The 19,457-nt window shown below is 65.8% G+C and overlaps 3 protein-coding genes across 6 annotated transcripts; 1 reads left to right on the top strand and 2 right to left on the bottom strand.

Moving 5' to 3' along the window:
- The first annotated feature begins 1,901 nt into the window (after positions 1 to 1,901).
- Positions 1,902 to 10,756, top strand: HDGFL2 (HDGF like 2). Of its 4 annotated transcripts, none has more exons than XM_054290985.1 (16): positions 1,902 to 2,033; positions 3,596 to 3,672; positions 3,746 to 3,884; positions 5,518 to 5,697; positions 6,060 to 6,176; positions 6,319 to 6,390; positions 6,633 to 6,774; positions 6,958 to 7,033; positions 7,113 to 7,398; positions 8,008 to 8,102; positions 8,483 to 8,553; positions 8,881 to 8,951; positions 9,092 to 9,193; positions 9,294 to 9,507; positions 10,092 to 10,215; positions 10,378 to 10,756. In XM_054290985.1, exons 1-16 carry the CDS (start codon positions 1,962 to 1,964, stop codon positions 10,457 to 10,459), a joined length of 1,920 nt encoding a protein of 639 aa, XP_054146960.1. In that variant the 5' UTR covers positions 1,902 to 1,961; the 3' UTR covers positions 10,460 to 10,756. The 4 variants fall into 4 exon arrangements, with proteins under 4 accessions (XP_054146960.1, XP_054146959.1, XP_054146962.1 ...); XM_054290984.1 differs by having other exon boundaries at positions 10,375 to 10,756; XM_054290987.1 differs by lacking the exons at positions 3,596 to 3,672; positions 3,746 to 3,884.
- Positions 10,757 to 11,552: 796 nt separating this feature from the next.
- LOC128947040 (perilipin-3-like) lies at positions 11,553 to 14,469 on the bottom strand. Its single transcript, XM_054291122.1, has 8 exons — positions 14,387 to 14,469; positions 13,958 to 14,015; positions 13,553 to 13,748; positions 13,208 to 13,290; positions 12,715 to 13,117; positions 12,419 to 12,609; positions 12,210 to 12,332; positions 11,553 to 12,136 (listed from the first exon to the last, which is right to left on the bottom strand). The coding sequence occupies exons 2-8, from the start codon at positions 14,006 to 14,008 to the stop codon at positions 11,792 to 11,794; spliced, it is 1,392 nt and encodes a 463-aa protein (XP_054147097.1). The 5' UTR covers positions 14,009 to 14,015; positions 14,387 to 14,469; the 3' UTR covers positions 11,553 to 11,791.
- A 961-nt stretch (positions 14,470 to 15,430) lies between these two features.
- Positions 15,431 to 19,213, bottom strand: LOC128947044 (perilipin-3-like). The gene is made up of 8 exons (XM_054291125.1): positions 19,137 to 19,213; positions 18,226 to 18,287; positions 17,953 to 18,148; positions 17,647 to 17,729; positions 17,381 to 17,564; positions 16,594 to 16,784; positions 16,394 to 16,507; positions 15,431 to 15,910 (listed from the first exon to the last, which is right to left on the bottom strand). Exons 2-8 carry the CDS (start codon positions 18,274 to 18,276, stop codon positions 15,488 to 15,490), a joined length of 1,242 nt encoding a protein of 413 aa, XP_054147100.1. The 5' UTR covers positions 18,277 to 18,287; positions 19,137 to 19,213; the 3' UTR covers positions 15,431 to 15,487.
- Between the last annotated feature and the right edge of the window lie 244 nt (positions 19,214 to 19,457).

The following is a 19,457-nucleotide window of genomic DNA, read 5'->3' as shown; positions in this document are numbered from 1 at the left end:
GGGCTGCGGGGGGGCGAGGGATACCGGCACCGGCATCACCGGGGGCTGCGGGACCCACGGAACCCGGAGAGGGACCCATGGACCCCGGAGCGGGACCCGCGGGACCCACGGACCCCAGAGTGGGACACACGGACCCCAGAGCGAGACCTACGGACCGCAGAACGGGACCCACGGATCCCAGAACGGGACCCACGGACCCCGGAGTGGGACACACGGACCCCAGAGCGGGACCCACGGACCTCCACAGAGCCCCGGTTGCATCCCTGGAGCCCCGGCGGCACCCATGGAGCCTCACGGAGCCCAGAGCGCCCCAGACCCCCCAAACCTGCACCCGCAGCCCCACGGAACAGCCTCGGCTCGCGGTACCCCGGGAGCAGCCCCGGTGTGAGCAAAGCAGGGTGAACGGGCAGCTCCGGAGCTGGGACGCAGCCGGGTAAAGCTCACGGACAAGGAGCCTCGTGTCTCCCATACCTGGGAGATCGACCGAGGGCTCCAAACCTGAGGATGCGCACAGTGAACATCCCCGCGTGTGCTGCGGTTTCACGGGGTTATTTCCACGGTACAGCCCCTCCTCGTCCTCCTGTGGGACACGGGACACTCGCAGCCGAGGAAGGGGCTGCGACTCTCGGCGTCGGGCGGACCCCACGCCGAACGGGGCTGTCGGCACCTGGCACTGCCCCTCCCGTGCACCGAGAGCCAGGAGCACCTGGATGAAGGCTGGACACGCACCCGGTGGCACCAGTGGGAGTCACGGGCTGAGACACGGACCTGCCCTCCAGGGACACCGCCATGGCACAGGACAGGCTGAGGGGAATGTACAGAGAGAGCCCTGACGCTGCTGGGATGTGGCAGAGCTGGGAGACAGCACGGCCAGGATGTGGCACAGCCCGAAATATGGCACAGCTGGGACATGGCACAGCTGGGACACGGCACAGCTGGGACACGGCAAGGCCAGAATGTGGCACAGACTGGATGTGGCATGCTCAGGATGCAGCATGGATGGGATATGGCACAGCAGGGACGTGGCACAGCAGGGACGTGGCACAGCAGGGACACGGCACAGCAGGGACACGGCACAGCCCGGCAGGAGCGAGGCCTCACTCACAGTGTGACAGGGAGCACTCCCAACACCCCGACACCACCTTCACGAATTCCCCTCCTCACACACCTGCCCCCGAACCCCTGGGAATGAGGAGTTTCTCCCCAGAATCTGGGCTGTGGTTTGGGTTTTGCAGCCCGGTGTGGGCAAGGACTGTTTTCCTTTCCATGACCTTGCAGAGAAGCCAGTTTGGGTTAAAAGCGGGTTAAGCCCCAGTGCAGCTCCCAGTGACTCTCCTTGTGGCCCTGTCCTGGGCCAGAGACATGGCCACCCACCACCCTCACCTGTCCAGAAGGAGTTTGGAGTCCCAGGATGGCCCCAGGGCCAGGAGCCCCATCCGCAGGCTGGGGGCTGAGCTGGGGGCAGTGGATGGGGCAAGATCAGCGTTTGTCCCACCCATAGCCCTGACCCTGTCCCCACACCCTTGTCCCCCACAGCGCTGTCACCCTCCCATAGTCCCCAGCCCCCCACAGGTCCCAATTCCAATCCTGTCCTCATCCCTGTCCCCCCTCAGATCCCAATTCCAATCCTGTCCCCATCCCTGTCCCCCGTCAGGCCTTGTCCCCATCCCCGTCCCCCCCCGCCCCTCAGGTCCCGCCCCCCAGCGCCCCCCGCTTCGGCGCCTCCGGCGGCGCGGCCCAATCCCGTTATCCCGCCGCGCCGCCGCCTCGCTCCTATTGGTCTGATAGGCTGAGCGACGTGCCGCGGAACCAATGGGCGGCGCGGTCGCGACCGGGGGCGGGACATCCTGCGTGCCGTGCGGTGCGGGCCGCCCCCGCCGCCTGCCCGGTGCTGCCGCGGCCTGGGCTGGGCCTGCCCGCGCCCGGTGCCCCCCGCGCCCGCCGCGCCCCCCGGTGCCGCCATGCCACACAGCTTCAAACCCGGGGACCTCGTCTTCGCCAAGATGAAGGGCTACCCGCACTGGCCGGCCCGGGTGAGACCGCGGGGCCGCGCCGCGGGGGGACGGAGCGGGAGGGGGGCGGGGGTCCCGGACCGGGATGGGGGCGGGATCGGGAGGGGGGACCCGAGACGGGATGGGGACGCGTACCGAGCCTTGTCCCCGGAGCGGAGGCCCCTGCCGCGATGGAGATGCCATAACGGTACCTGTACCGGGATGGGGATCCCGCCCCGGGATGGGGGCACGGTACCGGTGTGGGAACACGTACCGGGATGGAGATGCCATAACGGGACCCGTACCGGGACAGGACGCCCTGTACCGGCCCGGGGAGCTGGTACCGGGGTGGACATGCTGTAACGGTACCTGTACCGGGATAGGAGGGTCTGTACCGGGTACGGATGGGTGTCTCGTTCGGGACGGGGGACCCAGGTCGTTGTCTGTCGTGGATCTGAGCCGGTGGTGGCCTGAGGGACTGTCCCAGCGCACAGACCGGGATGTGGGGTCACCCCCAGCACCTGTACCGGATTGCGATGTCCTGTACTGGGATGGGGCCCGGTACCGGTGCGGGGTGTCCCATTCTGGGATGGGAGCTCCCATTCCAGCCCCTCCACTGGCATGGGGGCCCAGTACTGGAATGGGGGGTCCTGTACCGGAATGGGGACCCCACATGAGCGGCTGTGCTGGGATGAGGGTCCAGCACTGGCTCAGAGACCCCATATGGGAACTCATGTCGGGGTGGGAGCTCAGCACTGCTCTGTGGCGCCTGGGCTTCTGTCCCCTGTTGGGGACAGCGAGGGGACACTGTGGGTGTGACATGGGCGGGGGGCTGCTGTGAGCGCTCACGGTGCGGGATTAGCGGGTGCTGCTGCGCTTTGCGGGGGTTATTTGCGATGCTGGGCTGGTGCCACCGGCCGGGTGACAGCGTCGTGCCGCGGTGCTCCTGGACAGCGGGAGCTGCTTTGGGATGTGCTCAGCTGGGGGGTGCCTGGGGGCTCTGCGGGGAGCAGCGAGGGCACGGCAGGTTCCCGCACTGCCCTCGGACGGGAAGAGACTGGCAGGTGGAACCGTGCGGGCTCGGGGAGCTCAGGGGGCCGGAGCTGACACCGCTTGGCTGCACCTCGCCGTGACACCGGGACTGCCGCTCCCGCCAGGACAGCCCCTCTGCTTTAGCTCGCTTGCTTTCTGGGGAAGGGTCCCCCCGCCCCGAAGACCTCCCCAGCACCCCCTGCTCACCCCGAGGCTCTCCCTGCCCACGGCCCAGACGCCCGGAGCACAGAAGACGGGGGTGTCCGGCCGGCAGCGGGGCCTCCAGCCAGGACGGACCCTGCGGCCGCTCGTCCATCGCCCCCGCCCGCGCTGCCGGGCCCGGCCACCGACCCCGGGGGAGTAGCGCAAGGCCCACGTTGCCCACAAGACCTCGGTGCCGGATCCTTCCCGTTTCTCTGGTAGAAATCCCGCAGGGACTCGGACCCGTAGCCAGGGCCCCGTCCGGGTGCTTTCCTGCCGCGCTTGGCTCCAAGCGGGTGCCGGACCCGACGCCGCTTGCCGGGGCTGAGGACGCTGTCTCTGACCTCCTGCTGCTTTGGGTTTCCTTTCAGATCGATGACATCGCGGACGGCGCCGTGAAACCCCCCCCGAACAAGTACCCCATCTTCTTCTTCGGCACCCACGAGACGTAAGCGCTGCCTCGCTCCCCCCGCCGGGCTCTGCCTCCGCTCCGGCCTCACCTCTGCTTTGTCTCTCTCCAGCGCCTTCTTGGGCCCTAAAGATCTGTTCCCTTACGAAAAGTACAAAGACAAATACGGGAAACCAAACAAGAGAAAAGGCTTCAACGAGGGCTTGTGGGAAATCCAGAACAACCCCCACGCCAGTTACAGTGCCCCTGCGGTGAGTGTGGGCTGGGCAGGGCCTGGGGCTGCGGCCCCTCCGTCCCCCCCGAGTGGCTCCTCCTGTCTCTGCTTCTCCTCGCTGCTGTGCCGATTGCTTCCAGCTTCCAGCTTGGCTTCCTTGGGGTGGAATTAGCTCCCCTCTGCTTGCCTGCCCTCTCCCTTCCTCAGGGAGTCTGCTCTCCTCATCTTCCTCCATGGAGGGGTTTCCCTCAGGCTTCCAGGAGCACTGGAAGTTCCCACTTGCTCTGGAGGAAGGCGCTTCTGCCCCGTTGTCACGGTGGAACTGGGGTTGTGCTTTGTGCTGCTTGCCCAAAATCACGGAGATTTTGTTGTCAGAGCAAGAACTTGAGGCTTGCTTGTCCCTGGCTCCTGGATCTGCTTGTGGACTGTTGGGAAGTCCCCTTCTCCATCCATTCCTGAGGTTCCTGAGCCCTCCAGCAGGATTTGGAGCGAGCTGGGCCAGGGAACAGCTCTTTGTCAACTTCTTGTAGGAGCATCTCATGACCATAATTGGGATCCAGTTTATTCTGTAAAGATCATCACAGGAGGCGTCAACTTTGTAGGCCATGGGGCTGAAGAGGCAGAGGAAGGTTTGTAGGGTGGGCAGCAAGGTCCAGGTGGTCCCTGGAGGTCAGCAGGTGCAGGGAATGAGCCCCCGGGCCGTGCCATGGCCGGGCAGGAGTGAGGATGTGGTTTGAGGGGCAGGGGTTGGGAAATGTTCCACCCAAAACTGGATGTAGGGTAAGGTGAGGCTGTGGACGTGCTTGAAAACCTGGAGATTGGTGATGGTGAGGGAGGCACCACCTGCCATGGCCAGGAATCTGCTGGGAACTCCCATCAGGGACCCATGAGGGACCCAGCAAGGCTGAGGGTTCACCAACACCCGCTACGTCCTGTGGGCAAAAGGAAAAGGAGAAGACACTGAAGTTTCCTTGGCTTTGAGACCTGAGTGAAGCGAGGTGCCAGGAACAGCCAAGGGTGAGGAGAGGCTTCCCAGCAGCTGGAAGAACTCAGCTCTAGGAATGTCAGTGCCACACACAGAGGAGCAGCCCAGAAGATGAAGCTGGGGTGTGATGTCCTGTGCGAGGAACCTGGAGAAACAAGGAGACCTTCAAGGAGCAGGACACAGGAGATCCCAGCTGGGAAGAGCACCTGGACTCCTCGTGTGGACCTTTCCCATGGGGAAAGTGTGTGAAGAGCACAGGGGGAGGCCTGATCCAAGTGGAGGCGGAAGGAGAGGCTGAACCCGGCCACCCCGGCTTGTCTGGCGCCGTCAGGGCAGAGGAGGGCTGGGCTGGGCTCTGCTCCCAGCTCCAGGCTGCTCCAGGGGTTTTGGCAGGGCGTGAGGATGGCGGGCAGGGGGCTCTGAGGCAGCAGCATCCCAGCAGTGTGTCACTGGTGCTCTCCGTGGGGCTGTGGGAACGGGGGCAGCGCTCCCCGGGCAGGGTTGGTGCTGTTATCCAGAGCTGCTCCGGAGGGATCCGTGCTGGGAGGGGGCTGCCCTGCGCTGCTCTGCACACCCAGCTCTGCCCTCCTCCACTCCCCACCCTTGGTGCCCCCCTCTCTGTCCTCTCCTGGCCCCCCAAATGCCCCAGAGCCCCCCTAACCCCGCCGTCCTCTGCTGCCTTTAGCCCGCGAGCTCCTCGGACAGCGATGTCCCCGAGAACGACCCCATGGCGGGCAGCGACCCCGGGGACGACGAGGACGACTCTGCCATGGCCACGGGGCCCACGGACAAGGTGGACAGCGACGAGGACTCGGACCGAGGCAGCGACCACAGCGGGCTCAAGAGGAAATCCCTGGCCATGAAAGTGAGTCTGGGCTGGGGACGGGAGGGTGGCCCAGCCAGGGGACACTGTGTCTCCATCACGGAGCTTTTCTTGAAGCCACCTCAGCAGAAGTGATGGAGAAACCAACTGCCTCTGGATTCTCCAGTGGGAAATGGGGCTCAGCGTGGTTTGGGGGTGTCACAGCTGTCTCATGGTGCCTGTGGGATGGCCTGTCCTGGCTGGGTTTGCAGCTTGGAGGAGGATCCAGGGCTGCAGATCTGAGTGCAGCTCTTGCAGAGCCTGTTGGGGAGAGTTGGAGAAAGCCCTTCCCAGGAAGCATTTGCTTTCCATGGCGGATGGAGAAGGAATGGGCTTCTCTCATCTTGTCACCTCTCCTTTGCCAGATGCCTGTGACAAAACGGCCTCGGAAATCCTCCAGTGACTTGGATCAGGGCAGCCCCTCTGTCACAGAAGAGGAGAACTCAGAAACATCTTCTGAGTCGGAAAAAAACAGTGACCAGGTGAGAGGATTTTGGGTTACACTGGCAGGGTTGTGGGGAGAGCATCCCTGTGGGAGTGGGGCAGAGGCTGAAGGGAACCTGACTGGCTTGATTCCATGGTAATACTGGTGACACATTTCCTCATATTCCTGTTTTCCTCCAGGATTTCACTCCTGAAAAGAAGCCAGTGGCCCGGGCTCCACGCAGGATGCCGGCAGCGGGGAGGAAGAAGAAGGTAAAGGACCCCAAATCTGAGGAAGGCTGGAGAGGAGCCAGGGTCAGCACTGTGGGGAGGGGGGAGTGACAGGGCTGTGTCCTGGGCTGGAGCACCTGGAGGGACCTCTCTGATCTCTTGGTGACCTGTGGGGGCTCTGGGTGCTGGGATCCAGGACACTGCTGCCTTTGGGGGTATTGCTGGGACTGGGGCAGTGCCACCCCACAGCCACCCTCCATCCCAGCCCTGCTCTCTGCCTGCAGAAAGTGGAGTCTGGCTCTGACTCTGACTCCAAAGTGGACTCGGATCTGGAGATGGGCAACGCCACCGTGGACATGACCAAGTCGGAGTCGGACTCGGACTCGGATGTGTCGGTGAAAAAGGCACCGCGGGGCCGCAAGCCAGGTACCCCGGGGCTGCTCCTGCTCCTGCCACCACCTCAGCATGGGACTGTGGCATTCCCAAGGCTCTGGGGTTCCATCCCAAATCCTGGGCACATCCTAGAGCCCCTCTGCCTCTGGAGCTCAGGGCTGTTTTAACAGATGGACCTGCAGGGCTCCTGCTGAACACGTCCCTATTGTCTTGCAGCTGAGAAACCCCCTCCCAAGCCCCGGGGCAGGAAACCGAAGCCAGAGCTCGTCCCCAGCAGCTCCAGCAGTGACAGGTGAGCTCAGCAGGGACAGTGCCACCCTTGGGCTGGGCTGGGGGTCACGCAGGGGTCCCAGCCTGTCCTGTCCTGGCAGCGACAGCGACAGCGACGTGGATCGCATCAGCGAGTGGAAGAGGCGCGACGAGGAGCGGCGGCGGGAGCTGGAGGAGAAGAGGAAGAGGGAGCAGGAGGAGGAGATCCGGCGGCTCCGGGAGCAGGAGAAGGAGGAGAAGGAGAAGAGGAAGGAGAAGGCAGAGAAGGGAGAGGAGGTGCACTCGGACTCGGACAGCAGCGCCGAGGATGAAGCGGCCAAAAAGGGCCGGAGGGGCCGGGCCAAGGCTCCGTCCTCCTCGGACTCTGAGCTGGAGCAGGAGAAGGAGGTGAGTGCAGAGCTGTGGGGCCTGGGGTGGATGGACAGCCTGTCACCTCCCTGTCAGGCCATCAGGGACCTCCAGGAGGGGCAGGGACCTGCAGGAGTGGTCCTGGGTTAGCCTGCAGCTGCCCACATGGTATTGGGAAGGGTTGTATCCATCCTTGGAGTGCGAGCTTTTCCCCTGGCCCAGGATGCCTCATCCAGCTGTGGGCCTCACATCTGGCACAGGGTGCCCATTGCAGCTGTGGCTGCTCCATCCCTGGAAGTGTCCAGGACCGGGTTGGACGGGGCTTGGAGCACCCTGGGACAGTGGAAGGTGTCCCTGTGTCCCTGCCCATGACAGGGGTGGGACGGGGTGAGCTTTGTGTTCTCTCCCAACCCAAACCATTCCGTGATCTCCAAGATGCTCTTCCACCACAGTCAGGGGGTTTGCTGCACTGTCCCCCGGAGCCTTTGGGAGCATGTAGGGTGACTGTGTGCCATGGGGTGATGCTGTGCCATGGCAATGGGGTGACTGTGGGGTGACCATGGGTGCCGTTGTGGCGTGGCTGTGGCTCTGTCTGTGCTGCAGCAGGGAGGGCTCTGCTGCTCTCCCTGCATTGTTCTCTCCTCCAAGGTAAAGAAGCCGGCGAAGAAACAGCCCTCGGAGTTGTCAAGGAAACCAAACCAGAAGGAGAAGAGGGGCCGAGCAGAGGAGAAGCCACGGAACAAGTCAGCATTTCCACACCTCCCTTCCTCCCCTTTCCTCCTGGGAATGGGGCTGGTCCTGCACAGCTCCAGCCCTGGCACCCCGGGGTGGGCATGGGGCTCCTGGGGCTGCAGCACCTGCAGAGGGGCTGGGCCTGTTCCTCCCCTCCTCCTGAGCTGAAGGGGCTGCAGGAGCTGTTGGGGGTGACCAGGATGACACTCGTGGTGTTTTCTTTCTCGTGGGGCTTTTTCTGTCTGCATTCCTGGGCAGCTGGGGCACAGGGGAGCTGTGACCAGGGTGGAGGGGTCTTGGATGCTCCAGCCAGTGCCATCCCCCTTGTTAGCCCAGTGCTGAGCAGAGGGATCACCACAGCCAGCTTCCCTTTTTCCTTCCCTTCACACAGACCTCTGAAAGTGGAACGAGGCCGGAAGAAATCCGACCCAATCCCCGAAAGGAGGGTGGAGAAGAAAAAGGGTGAGAAACCCACTGCTTCCCATCACAGAGGGGAGGAGAGAGAGGAGAGGGCTTCAGGGTTGGTTCCCCCATCCCTGGGACAGGGAGGGATCAGTGAGGTTGTGCCAGGGTTTTTCCCAGCACTGCTTTGGTCACTTCCCTGGCATCCCCTCCCTATCTTGGCACACCCCAACCCATCCTCTCCAGAGACATTCCTGGGGCTGGGCTCAGCTTTGGAAGTGCAGGAGGATACAAAGCCCTTCTTGGGAGTGATTCCAGGCCCCAGAGCAGACTCTGGGCTCTGCTGGTGCCCTGACATCTCGAGCTGTGTCTCTCTGTCTGCTCCAGAGCCCACAGTGGAGGAGAAACTGCAGAAACTTCACAGTGAGATCAAGTTTGCGCTGAAGGTGGATAACCCGGTGAGTGCCTGGCCTGGGACATTCCTGCTCGTCCTTGCCCTGCTGTGATGCCCAGGAATGCTCCTCCTCCTCCCTTTGGGGGTGCTGGGAGGCCCCAGGTGCCCCCAGGGCAGCTCCTGACCCCGCTGCCACCCCTGCAGGACATCAAGCGGTGTCTGAACGCGCTCGAGGAGCTGGGCACGCTGCAGGTCACTTCCCACATCCTCCAGAAGCACACGGATGTGGTGGCTACACTCAAGAAGGTAGAGCAGAGGGCTGAGGCCTCCCTGGGGCGAGCAGGGAGCCTGCCTGGCCCCAGCTCTGAGGGGGTCCCTCCTCATCCTCCTCCTCCTCCCGGGGCAGATCCGGCGCTACAAAGCCAACAAGGACGTGATGGAGAAGGCGGCCGAAGTCTACACCCGGTTGAAGTCGCGTGTGCTGGGACCAAAGATGGAATCCATGCAGAAAGCCAACAAAGCTGGGCCTGAGAAGGACAAGGGGGAGGCAGAGAAGGGCCAGGAGAAGCTGTCGGGAGCAGAGACACGGAATGAGAAGGGGGAAGAGGAGACAAATGCTGGTAACGTTCCTGGGCATCCCCGAACATCCCTGCCCTGTCTGGGCAGGTCACAGCCCCCTCCTCGGGGCATGCCCTGTCCTGCTGGGGACACAGGACATGGGGAGGTGGCTCTTGGCCTCGTGGTGGAGGGATCAGCACCTCCAGGCCCTGCTTTGCTGCAGTGCCAGGAGAGGGAAAGGGCTGGATGGGGAATGCAGTGAGAGCAGAGGGCAAACCTCAAACCCCACACCCGGGGTCCAGGCATGCTCTGGTCCAGGCATGAAGGAATGTGGAGATGTCCTTGGACACTGGCTCAGGCTGTTGCACAGGGAGTGGTGACTGGGATCTTCCACCCTTGGAGCCAGGTCTCTGCCTGGGGCCATCCTGGTGATGGTGCAAGAGCCTTCCCAGAGGAACTGACAGGGAAAATCCACCCTGATGGTGTCTCTGGGCTGGGGGATGGAGGTTTTGGGGCCCTTCTTGCAGCTGTGGGGGTCGGGCCAGTACTGGGATCCACCCATGTCTGTGGCCATGGATCCTCAGTCCACGAGGGTTGGGGTGGATGAGGGGGTCCAAGAGCCTGAGCCTCTCTCTCTTCCCTTCAGACCTGTCAGGTCCTGTGAATGGTGAATCCCTGTCCCAAAAGTCAGAGGGCACAGAGGAGAAGGACAAGAGCCAAGGGCCAGGAGCTGTGGAGCTGGAGGCACCCACAGAGGAGCCCCACAACAAGTGAGTGTGGGGAGCTGGGGGCTGCAGGGATCGTTTGGGGACATGCTGTGGGTTGTTAAAGGGTTCTCCCAGCTTGGCAAGGAGCTGGGATGTGGGAGAGGGGCCAGGGGAGGCAGAGGGGCGGGGGGCTGAGCTCTCCCTGCCCCTGCTCCCCCCCAGCAGTGTCCAGGACTATCCCAAGGCCGTGCCGGAGCGAGCTCGCGGGGAGTCGGAGGCTGCGGATGAGGAGGAGGAGGAGAGCTGAGGAAGCAGCTCCCACGTGGAGGAGGAGGAGAGGCTGTGAAGGGAGAGCAGCCTCTGCCTCATCTCCTGCCTGAGTCACTTCACTCTGTCCCACCGTAGCCGATGTCCTTGGTCTTGTCCCGTGTCCCGTCCCTGCGGAGGCAGCACCCGCGAGGGGGCTGTGCTGGTGTCTGTATTTGTCCCCCCCCCTCCCCTGTTTTTAATTTTTGTTTTGGTTTTTTTTTCCCCTCCTACCTAATTTCTTGTGATTTCAACCGACATGAAATGAATATAAAGGGTTTTCTAATGAAAAACAGAAGGAACCCCAGTGTCTCTTCCTTGAGTTGTCAAGTTGTCCTCGCCTCTGGCTGGGGCAAGGGGAGAACCTTAACCCCCTGCCCAGGGCTGGAGAACACCCCGTGGGTCCCCAAATTCCCTCTGACCAGGGTCAGGCACTCAGGGGCTGCTCCAAGCCCCTTTCCCCACCATCACAATCCTCTCTCCATCCGGAGGCAGCTGCTGGAATTGGATCCCTCTGCCCCAAGGGTGGCAGCAGGGCTGGGCACCGACTCCTTGGGGTAAAATAAGGGTAAAAAGGGTGTGTGCCAGGGAGGGACTGAGCCTGGCACCATCCTGCCCGTGCCGGGCAGCAGCTCAGTGGTTTTGCTGTGTTGCAAGGCTCCAGGGCTTTTGTCCGTGTCCAATAAAGAGCTCCCGGCCCCGCCCGGCGCCGCCTGCCCTTTGTGCCCGAGCCCCGGGGGAGGATGCCCCGATCCCCCTCCCCTGCAGGCTGCAGTAACTCTGCCCTGGGGACACTCGGCTTTGGCTTTTTCCAGGACTGATTTCACACTCGCTCCGTAAACAAGACCTAAATAAAGCCCAAACCATCCCCAGTGCCTCTTGCCCAACTGCTGGAAGTGGGACGTCCCCTCCAGGACCCCGCTCCTGATCCCGCTGCCAGCTCCTCTCCTCCAGGGGCAGGGACAGGCTGGGGAATGGGGGCTCAGGACATGGGGGTCCCCAGCTCTTGGGGAGGGGGTTGTTCCTCCAGAGCCCAATTCCTCCCTCCCACACCCCCAAAGAAACCTCAGTCGAGTGCAAAACTAACCAGAGTTTATTGCTTCTTGTGCTGTTGTGACCCTACAAGGGTGAGAGTCTGAAGGCACCGAGGACACGGGGGACCCCCAAGAGGCACTCGGGGCAGCCAAGGCACACAACTGCAGGTCCCCAGCAAGGGGACAAGTGACAGAGCTGGGGCAGACAGGAGGGTCCCCACAGAGACAGGCACAAGGTGAGGGGTGTGTAGCAAAGACTCCTAAGGAGGGGTTTTAGGGAGGGAAGCATTCCAGAATCGCTACTCCGCCTCCGGCTCCACCGGGCGCTTGCCCGAGGGGGCGAAGGGTCCCACCAGCCACGTCAGGGGGGTGTTGAAGGCCACTTGTTCCACCAGCTCGTCCATCAGCAGCCGGGCTTGGGCGGCGTGGTCGCGGGCCCGGGCCAGCACGGGGCCCGACACGTCCTGCAGGGAGCGGACCGAGCCCAGCGCCGCCCGCAGCCCCTCCACGTTGTGCCGGACCTGCCCCGCCTTGTCCTGCACGGCGGCGGGGAGGCCCTGCAGGCTGCACACCAGCGGCTGGCAGGAGCTCTGCAGCTGCTGGCTCAGGCCCTGCAGCATGCTCACCGTGCCCGACTCCACCGCCTGCGGGGGGACACGGGGGGTCAGGCCTGGGGGACACCTTGGTCACCCTGGGCACCCCCTGCCCCGCTCCTACCTCCGGTGGCACCTGGTCCTTGCCACCACCTGGCTGCTTCTTGCTCCACTCCAGCCACAGCTGCTGCAGCTTCTCCTGCCCTCCCTGCAGCTTCTGGTCCACGCCTTGCTTCAGGGTCTCCGCCTGGCAGAGGGGCACAGCCCGGCTGGGTGGGGGCACCATGGGGGCACACCCCGGGGTGGCACAGGGGGCGCGGGGCTGGGTCTTACCAGGTCGAGGGTGCTCTGGAGCTGGGCCAGCAGGTCCTGGCAGCTGTGGCGGGCGCTCTGCAGTTTGCTCAGGGAGTGCTGGAGCGCTCGCTGCCGCACCTTGCTGGACAGGGAGCCCAGGCGCACGAAGTAGCTCTGCTGCTGCCGCTGCTGCTCCGGCTCGAAGCCCTCCACGGCCGTGGCCAGCTGGGCTGTGGGACAGGAGCTGCTCAGGGGGTGCCAGCTGCACCATCAGCACCCCTCAGAGCCTCCCCTGCTCTGCCCACCCTGTCTGAGGGTTGGGATCAGCTGCTCACCCAGCTCCCCATCTGTCATGGGCAGGTAATGGTCCACCAGCTCCTCCGACTTGCCCAGCATGGAGTCCACCCTGCTGGCCACCATCTGGCCCACGGTGCTGACACCGCTGCTGACCGCTGACCTGGTCATCTCCACGCCACCCTGCACTGCTCCTTTGGTCATGTCCATCACACCGGTCACTCGGCTGGCCACCGCGTCCTTGGCCCCGGTCACGGTGCTGGACACTGCATCCTTGGCTCCAGCCACTGCATCCCTGGCCCCAGACACTGTGCTGGACACTGCATCCTTGGCTCCGGCCATGGTGTTGGACACTGCATCCCTGGCCCCGGCCACGGTGCTGGTCAGCACATCCCTGGCCCCCGTCACCGTGGAGGTCACCAGCAGTTTGGTGTCTGAGATGATCTGGGCAGACACACAAAGCTCTGTTAAGCACTGGGGGGGCCCAGGTGTGCTGCCCAGCCCTGCCCAGCCCAGCCCAGCCCACCCTGGTACCTTCTGGGGGGGCTGCTGCAGGATGGGCAGCTTCTCCTCCAGCTTGTCCAGCCCCTTGCAGGCAAATTCATTGGCGGAAGAAACTGGAATTGGAAAAGGAGGTGGGTTTAGCACCCTGCTGCCCTGCAGGAGTACTGCCAGGCCCAATTTTCCACCACCCCAAAACTCAGGGCGTGCTGCCCCCACATCTTTTCTTCCAGCTTCTCCACCCGTTTACCCCTCAGCCACACAAACCAGAGACACAAAACCACGTCCTGCCTCTCCTGGTTCCTCACGAGAGCTCGGTGAGAGCCACTTTTGGGGTCCCCCATCCCCGTGGGGTGCTGCCCCTCTGCCTGCACTCACTCTGGGGCTCCAGCCGGGTGAGGAGGGGCTGGGCCCCGCTCACCGCTGCCGCCGTCAGCGTCCTCACGCCCTTCTCAGCCGCATCGCAGACGGAGCGCACGTAGGGGTGGCTCTCCTTGGTGCAGGTGTAGGCGGAGGACACCATGTCGTAAGCCGAGCTCACCAGGGGCAGGTTGGCCACGCGCGTCCCGATGCTCTGGGGGCCAGAAGGGCTCAGCGTGAGCGTGGGGCTGAGGGACCCCCAAATCTCACGGGGTGTGGCGTGTGTTCCCAACAGCCCGGGGATGGTTTTGGGGCGCTCCCGTGGCTCTCCAAACCCATCGGAGGGCGGGAGAACCCCGATCCCCGTCTCCAAGCAGGGACCCCGTGGGTTGTCCCCAAATCCCCCGCCCTGCCCGCACTCACCTGCTGCTCCTCTGCCTTGGGCTGCGCCGGCGTGGGCTCGCTGGTGGCCATGGTGGGTCTGGGGGCACAGAGGGATCGTGAGCGGGGCCAGGCCCCCCCAGCGCCCCCCTCCTGCCTCTCCTGCCCCACGTTACCGCCCCCGGAACGGGGCAGCTCCCACGCGGTTGGGAAATCCCGGAACAGGGGGGTCCGGGGAACCGGGACCGGGACCACGATCGGGATCACAGGCGGGATCGGGACCGGGATCGCGATCGGGACCGGGATCGCGATCGGGACCGGGAGCGGGACCGGGATTGCCATCGGGAACAGGACGGGGATCGCGATCGGGAACAGGACCAAGATCGCGATCGAAACCGGAATCGGGATCGGAACCGGCACCGGGACCGCGATCGGAACCAGGATCGCGGGCCGGCCCCGGATCGTGCTCACCGCTGGCGGCTGGGGTCGGTCCCGCTCCGCTCGGTTCGGCTCCGGGCTCGCCCCGCTCCTCCCCGCCGCCCTTTATAGCCCGGAGCCCGCCCCGAGCGCATGTGACCGGGGCCGCCCAGCGGGGCCGGCCCGGGGCGGACCGGGAGCAGCGACCGGCGGGGAACGGGAGGGCAGCGAACCCCGGGAACCGCCTGCACCGAGTCCCCGGCACCGATCCGCCGGGACTGGGCTGCACTGAGCCCCCCGGGACCCCCCCATTCCTCGGTCGGTGCTGCACTGACCCCCCCATCCCTCCCCGGTACCGGATCCCCGGGACTGGGCTGCACTGAGCCCCCCGGGACCGGACAGCCCCGGAACCACAGAACCCCCGCCCCTCCGTGGCACCGATCCCCGGGGACAGACCCGCCCCGACCCTTCCAAGCGTCCCCTCCCCTCGCGCGGCTCCCAGGCCCGGGGGTCCCGGTGCTCCCGCACATCTGGCCCTGTGGAGTTGGTCAGGCTGGCCCCGGCGGGACGATGGACGGTCCCGGAGCTCCCGGTGTCGCCCCGCGGGTGCTGTGACCCCGTTGTGCTTGTGACGTCGGGGATACCCCGGGCAGGCCCAGCCCCTCCACGGTGACAAGTGGGACAAAGTTCAGTGCCACACGGCCGCGGGGCACAGTCCAGTCCAGATGTCCTGGCGCCTTGTGGCACCCTCTGTCCCAGTACCCCAGGGAACCCCGTCCCACTGTCCCACCCCGGCACCCCCTTACTGAGCCCCCTCGGGGGTGCCCCCGGCTCTGCCGCCCGTGCAGAGCCCCCCGGGAGCCCGGCCCGGTGGCTCTGCCACAGCACTGCAGGCTCTGAGTCATTTTAAGGCCAAAAAAGTTGTTTTCTTCCTCTTTAAACTGGTTTGAAGCTGTTAAGACACGAAATTCCAGAATTCCTGGGGCTTAGGGCAGCGCTGGATCCCAGACAGGCTCCCGCCGAGTCCTCCACGTGCCACCATCCCCACAGGAGTGGCAATGGGGTCCCACGCTGGGTCACCAGCTCCATCACCCCCTCATTCCCGATGGGATTGGGGTTCACGCCCCTGGGCGGGTGCCCCAGCTCAGCGACACCTCAGTGCCGGCCGCAGAGCTGGGGGGCAGCGGGCACCCGGCGCGTCCCCCCCACGGTGACACAGCCCTCCCACTTGGACATGTCCACCGGGACGTCCTCCGGGTACTCCACCAGCGCGGGGGCGAAGGGCCCCAGGAGCCAGGGCAGGGGCGTGTGCTGCCCCACGTGCTCCAGCAGCCCCTCGAGGCCGAGCTGCGCCCGCGTCACCGCCTCCCTGCTCCGCGCCAGCGCCGGCCCCGACAGCTCCTGCAAGGAGCGGGCGCTGCCCAGGGAGGCCTGGACGCCCTCCACGCCGAGCCGGACGCGTCCCGCCGTCTCCTGCACGCTGCTGGGGAACGCCCGCGCGCCCGCGGCCAGGTGGGAGCAGGCGGCGTGGAGCTGCTGCAGGAGCCCCTGGAGCATGGCCAGAGTGCGAGCCTCCACCTGCGGGGTGGGCAGAGGGCAGCGGGGCTGGGGGGGATGGACCCCAGCCCTGCCTGGATGGAGCCACAGCTGGATGGAGCCACTGCTGGATGGAGCTGCAGCTGGACTCCATGGCTGGATGGAGCCACAGCTGGATGGAGCCACAGCTGGACTCCATGGCTGGATGGAGCCACAGCTGGATGGATCCACAGCTGGATGGAGCCACTGCTGCACTCCATGGCTGGATGGAGCCACAGCTGGATGGATCCACAGCTGGACTCCATAGTTGGATGGAGCCAATGCTGGATGGATCCACAGCTGGATGGACCCACAGCTGGATGGACTCACAATTGGACTCTGTGGCTGCTGCTCCACCCCTGCTCCAGGTGTCCCCACCTCGGGTGTCCCCTTGCCACGTGTCCCCACCTCCAGGGACTCAATGGCTGCTCTCCCCACCCTCTCCAGATGGTGCCATCTGTCCCCCCCGGTCCCTCCAGCCCGTACCTCGCTGTCCTCCATGGGCACCGTGTCCTGCTGGCTCCACTCCAGCCACAGCTGGTGCAGGTGCTCCCGGGCGCTGTGCCAGGGCCCGTCCGTGCCCTGCTGCCCCTCCTCGATCTGGGGGGAGTTTCAGCCAGGTGGGAGCACGCCTGGGGGTGCCCGGGGCCGGCACGGGGCTGGCACGGTCCCTGCCCCGTCCTTACCAGCCGGATGACGTGGTGGAGCTGGCCCAGGAGCCGCTGGGCACGGAGCCGTGCCCGCTGCAGGTCGCCCAGCGAGCGCCGCAGGGCCCGGTGGGGCAGCCTGGCTGACAGGGAGCCCACGCGGACAAAGTAGCTCTGCCACCGCCTCTGCCGCTCCTGCGGGGCCACCTCCGTGCCCATGGTCACCTCCGTGCCCGTGGTCACCTCTGTCCCTGTGATCACCACTGTCCCTGTGGCCACCTCCATGCCCCTGGTAACCTTTGTGCCCATGGTTACCTCCGTGCCCCTGATCACCTCCATGCCCGTGGTCACCTCGGTGCCTCTGGTCATCTCTGTGCCCACGGTCATTTCTGTGCCTGCTGCTGCTGCCGCTGTGGGATCAGGGGTGAGGGCAGCATGGCTGGGCCATCCTGTGCTGGGCACTGGAGCCCAGTGTGAGCACCCACAGGATGCTTGGCCACCAGGTCATGTGGAGATGCCACCCTGAGCGCCAGGTGGCCTCTGCGGTCACCTCAGCTGTGACATGGGGCCAGCTCTGCTAATGTCACCCAGTGCCAAGCTATAAATACCCAGGCGGGCACACGGGACTATATTTGCTCTTGGGTTTCCAGGTGAGAGTTCACCCAGCGCCATCCCGTGTCCTTCAGACAGGGACTGTGCCCTGCCTGGGGTCACGGTGGCCTCACTGGCACCACTGTGGGACCACCACCATGCATAGCCAATGCCAGGGTGACGGTCCCAGGGGGGCTTGGCACTGGGAGGTTTGGGCATGGTGGGCACTCACCCAGCTCCTGGTCCATCCCGGGGAGGTACCGATCCAGCAGCTGCTCTGACTTGCCCAGCACGGTGCCCACGCCCGAGGCCAGCAGCCGCCCCACGCGGGTGCCAACCACGGCCCCGAGCGCCGAGCGCGTCCTCGCTGCCACCCCGCTCACCGTGCCCGACACCAGCGCCCTGGTCCCGGCCACCACCTGCAGGGGACAGCTCAATGACAGCTTGTCCCCGCTGCTCAGCCACCCCAGAGCCCTGCCCGTGCCCCCCGGGTGGCGTTACCCTCTCGGGGGGCTGCTGCAGCATGGGCAGCTTCTCCTCCAGCTTGTCCAGCCCTCTGCAGGCCAACCTGTTGGCGGTGGAAACTGGGGATGTGAAAAGAGGTGAGTTCAGCATCCTGCTGCTTGCAGGAGCTCTGCCAGGGCAGGGTTTGGGGTACCCCAAAACCTGTGGGGTGCTTCCCCTCCAACCCTCCAGCTTGTGCAGCCCTGCATTTATTCATTGCTGATACAAACTGGAGATGTGAAACCAGGTCCTCCCTCTCCGGTTCCTCAGCCAGTTTTGGGGTCCCCCCACCCCTGCACTCACTCTGGGGCTCCAGCCGGGTGAGGAGGGGCTGGGCCCCGCTGGCCGCCGCCGCTGTCAGGGTCCTCAGGCCGTTCTCGGCCGCGCTGCAGACGGAGCCCACGCTCGGGTGCCGCTCCTTGGTGCGCCCGTACGCCGCGGCCACGGCCCCGCAGGCGCAGCTCACCAGGGGCAGGCCGGCCACGCGGCTCACCACGCTCTGAGGGTGGGCGGGGGACAATGACGTGGGGTCCCCAGAGCCACCTGCAGCCCCCCGACCCCTCGGTGCCCCCGTACCTGTGTGTCCGGCCCGGGCTCGGCCGGCACCGCGGCGCTCTCGGCCGACATGGCAGCGGCGGCTGGAGCAAGGAGAGGCAGATTTTGGGGGGAGATTTGGGGGGCCGTGGGTGGGTGAGACTGGTGGGGACCCCCCTGGGGATGACACCCCCAGCACCCCCCAGCCCCTGCTCCCTGAGGGCTGAGAGCCACCAGCTCATTACTGCAGTGAGAGCGGCTGGCGGGTTCTGGGGGGCTTTTGGGGCTTTTTTGAGGGGTCTGAGAGGGGTTTTAGGATGGGGTTGCCCTCCTCCCCTGGCAGGAAACGGGGAGACTGGCTCCCCTCAACTCCTCTTGGGATCCCCACACCCTCTTTGGGCCGGGGAGGGGTTTTTGGGTGATTCAGCGAAGCCAGACGGGACGGGTCTGTCGCAATCCCGCGCTGGGGACTGGGGACGTGCCGCCCGTCACCGCCGCCTCGGCCGGGACAGCCCCGGCAGGGAACCGAGCCCCGGCAGCCCCCCGAGACCCCCGGCAGCCCCCCCGGACCCCCGGCAGCCCCCCCGGACCCCCGGCAGCCCCCCAGGACCCCCGGCAGCCCCTCTGCCCTTTGGGGTCTCCCCCGGCCCGGCCCTGCGCTCTCTGGGGACGAGTTCTGGGGGAATTCGGGGGGCTTTGGGCAGGTCACTGCGGGGACAGCTCCCCTGGGACCCTGCGCTGTTCCCCGGAGTTTCTCGGGGGGTCCCTGGGGTGTTCCGGGGACTTTGGGATCCCCGACCTCGCCCGCACCCCCCGGAGGCCCCCGGGGACCTCCGGACTCCCCCCGGGACCACCCGGAGCCCCCCCCCGGAGCCTTTCGGGAGCCTCCCGGGACGCCCCCGGCCCCGTTTCCCGCCCTCCCGCTCCCGCCAAGCCCCGGGCCCGGTACTCACGGGGTGGGGGTGGGGTTCTGTCGCGACCCCCGGCCGAGATCGCGACCCCGGGCCCCGCCCAGCCCTGACCCGCGGGGAGCGGCGGGAGCCAATCAGAGAAGGGGCGGGGCCGGCTCTCAGCCAATGAGGAGGGATGGGCGTGACCCGGGGGGGCGTGGCCTGGGGCTGGGGCGCGCTCGCCGCGGGGTCCGGGGACAGCGGGGACAGCGGGGACAGCGGGGACAGCGGCGGGGACAGCCCAGCCCGGGCGGTGGGAACGGGTCCCCGGTCACCGCTCACGTGTCCCCCACCGAGGGACCCCGTGGCCGGTGTCCCACCCCC

The sequence above is a fragment of the Melozone crissalis genome, unplaced genomic scaffold (assembly GCF_028551555.1).
Source record: "Melozone crissalis strain CALT ecotype California unplaced genomic scaffold, PUWL_Pcris_2 ptg000088l_1, whole genome shotgun sequence".
Taxonomy (NCBI): Eukaryota; Metazoa; Chordata; class Aves; order Passeriformes; family Passerellidae; genus Melozone; species Melozone crissalis.
Note: the sequence above shows the minus strand (reverse complement) of the source record. Positions and strands in the feature narration are given on the sequence as shown.

Coding starts and splice junctions, on each gene's coding strand:
- LOC128947040 (XM_054291122.1), bottom strand. CDS start 14,008: ATGGCCACCAGCGAGCCCACGCCGGCGCAGCCCAAGGCAGAGGAGCAG. Junction 13,749..13,957: donor CCAAGGCAGAGGAGCAGCAG/GTGAGTGCGGGC, acceptor TCTGGCCCCCAG/AGCATCGGGACGCGCGTGGC. Junction 12,610..12,714: donor CATGACAGATGGGGAGCTGG/GTGAGCAGCTGA, acceptor CCTGTCCCACAG/CCCAGCTGGCCACGGCCGTG.
- HDGFL2 (XM_054290984.1), top strand. CDS start 1,962: ATGCCACACAGCTTCAAACCCGGGGACCTCGTCTTCGCCAAGATGAAG. Junction 2,034..3,595: donor ACCCGCACTGGCCGGCCCGG/GTGAGACCGCGG, acceptor GTTTCCTTTCAG/ATCGATGACATCGCGGACGG. Junction 8,554..8,880: donor GAGGGTGGAGAAGAAAAAGG/GTGAGAAACCCA, acceptor TGTCTGCTCCAG/AGCCCACAGTGGAGGAGAAA.
- LOC128947044 (XM_054291125.1), bottom strand. CDS start 18,276: ATGTCGGCCGAGAGCGCCGCGGTGCCGGCCGAGCCCGGGCCGGACACA. Junction 16,785..17,380: donor CCCCGGGATGGACCAGGAGC/TGGGTGAGTGCC, acceptor TGACCACGGGCA/CGGAGGTGACCATGGGCACG. Junction 15,911..16,393: donor TGCCCATGGAGGACAGCGAG/GTACGGGCTGGA, acceptor CCCACCCCGCAG/GTGGAGGCTCGCACTCTGGC.